This window comes from Centruroides sculpturatus, unplaced genomic scaffold, assembly GCF_000671375.1.
Source record: "Centruroides sculpturatus isolate CEXI.00-Female unplaced genomic scaffold, Cexi_2.0 scaffold417, whole genome shotgun sequence".
Lineage (NCBI taxonomy): Eukaryota > Metazoa > Arthropoda > Arachnida > Scorpiones > Buthidae > Centruroides > Centruroides sculpturatus.
In genome coordinates, this window is record NW_019384686.1 from 309,717 (window position 1) to 310,975 (window position 1,259).

Genomic DNA, 1,259 nt, shown 5'->3' on the forward strand with positions numbered 1-1,259 from the left:
AGAGGACTATAATTATAGGATATAAAATATGATTAATATATACTTTTACAATTAATTTTTTTATATATATATTTCAATAATTTTAATAAATTGTTTAGAAATATTAAAAATATGATTATAAATTAAATACAGTAAAATTATTTTAATATTAAGAGCAAAAAATTGAGAAAATTTATTTTAAATTAATTTAAAAAATATGAGTAGAAGCTTTTCTATAAGTTTTGGAAGAAAAGAAAAAAAATATTAATGGATTAACATATATATTATTAAGTTAATTTATAAAATTTTTGAATGATTCTTAATAATATATTATAGACAGTTAAATAATAAATGCAAACATTCACTGCTCAGTTCATCCATTAGAAAAAAAAAACTTAAATAAGAAAAATAAAATTTGTAGAATTTGAAGAATTTTCCTAACTAAAAATAATTAAAAAGATAATTCAAAATTCCAATATCGAACCGGAAGAAATGATATTCCAACCACGAAAGGATTACCAATCATATATATCTTTCAGGTCGTTCAACTGTTGGTAAAGAAGTTTACGTGATAGGAATTATTTGCTTATCTCTGCAAAAATATACCAATTTAGAATGATAAATTGCTTTATATTCAATTCCAATAAATCAAAGAATGAAAAAATAAAATTATTTTTTTTTACCATTGTTTAATATTATGATGATTTATATTATTTTGCTTTCTCTCTTGAATACTTGTATGCACTAATATTTCATATAAGATGTGCATCCTGGAAAAAATTTAAATTTTGTTTATATGCATATATACTTCAAAATGTCATCTATAGAAACAATAAACAAGATTTACATATAAATTTTTTTAAAAAATCTTTATTTAATATGCTTTTAATAGTAAGAATTGGTTATTAAGTATAGAAATTGCTAAGTAATGTAATATATAGTTAATAGATAAAATATTTAAAAATGTAGAAAATTTTCATCGAAAAATAACCCGATCTATCAGTTAAAAAACTAAAATTTATAATAAATATTTCACTTAATAATAATTTTTTTTTATTTAATAATAGTGTCAATCTATCAATACATTGTATTAAATCTGCTACGAAGAACGTTGTGGACTGTGCTTTACAGACATATATATATATATATTTTTTTAACGCAGATGGAAAGACAAATCAAGAATGTTCAAAGAACAGTAAATCCGAGGAGGAGATGGGCAAAAAAAAGCACAGAAGGAACAGAACAACCTTCACTACCTACCAATTACATGAACTGGAAAG

At 21.0% G+C, this 1,259-nt stretch overlaps 1 protein-coding gene across 1 annotated transcript in view; it reads left to right on the forward strand.

The window, feature by feature from the left end:
• The first annotated feature begins 1,144 nt into the window (after positions 1-1,144).
• The window catches only part of LOC111627057 (retinal homeobox protein Rx2-like), a 7,894-nt gene continuing 7,779 nt past the window's right edge, over positions 1,145-1,259 (forward strand). Inside the window, exon 1 of the mRNA XM_023370604.1 lies at positions 1,145-1,246. Within this exon, the coding sequence (XP_023226372.1) occupies positions 1,192-1,246 (55 nt within the window). The 5' untranslated portion in view covers positions 1,145-1,191. The remainder of the gene's footprint in view (positions 1,247-1,259) is intronic.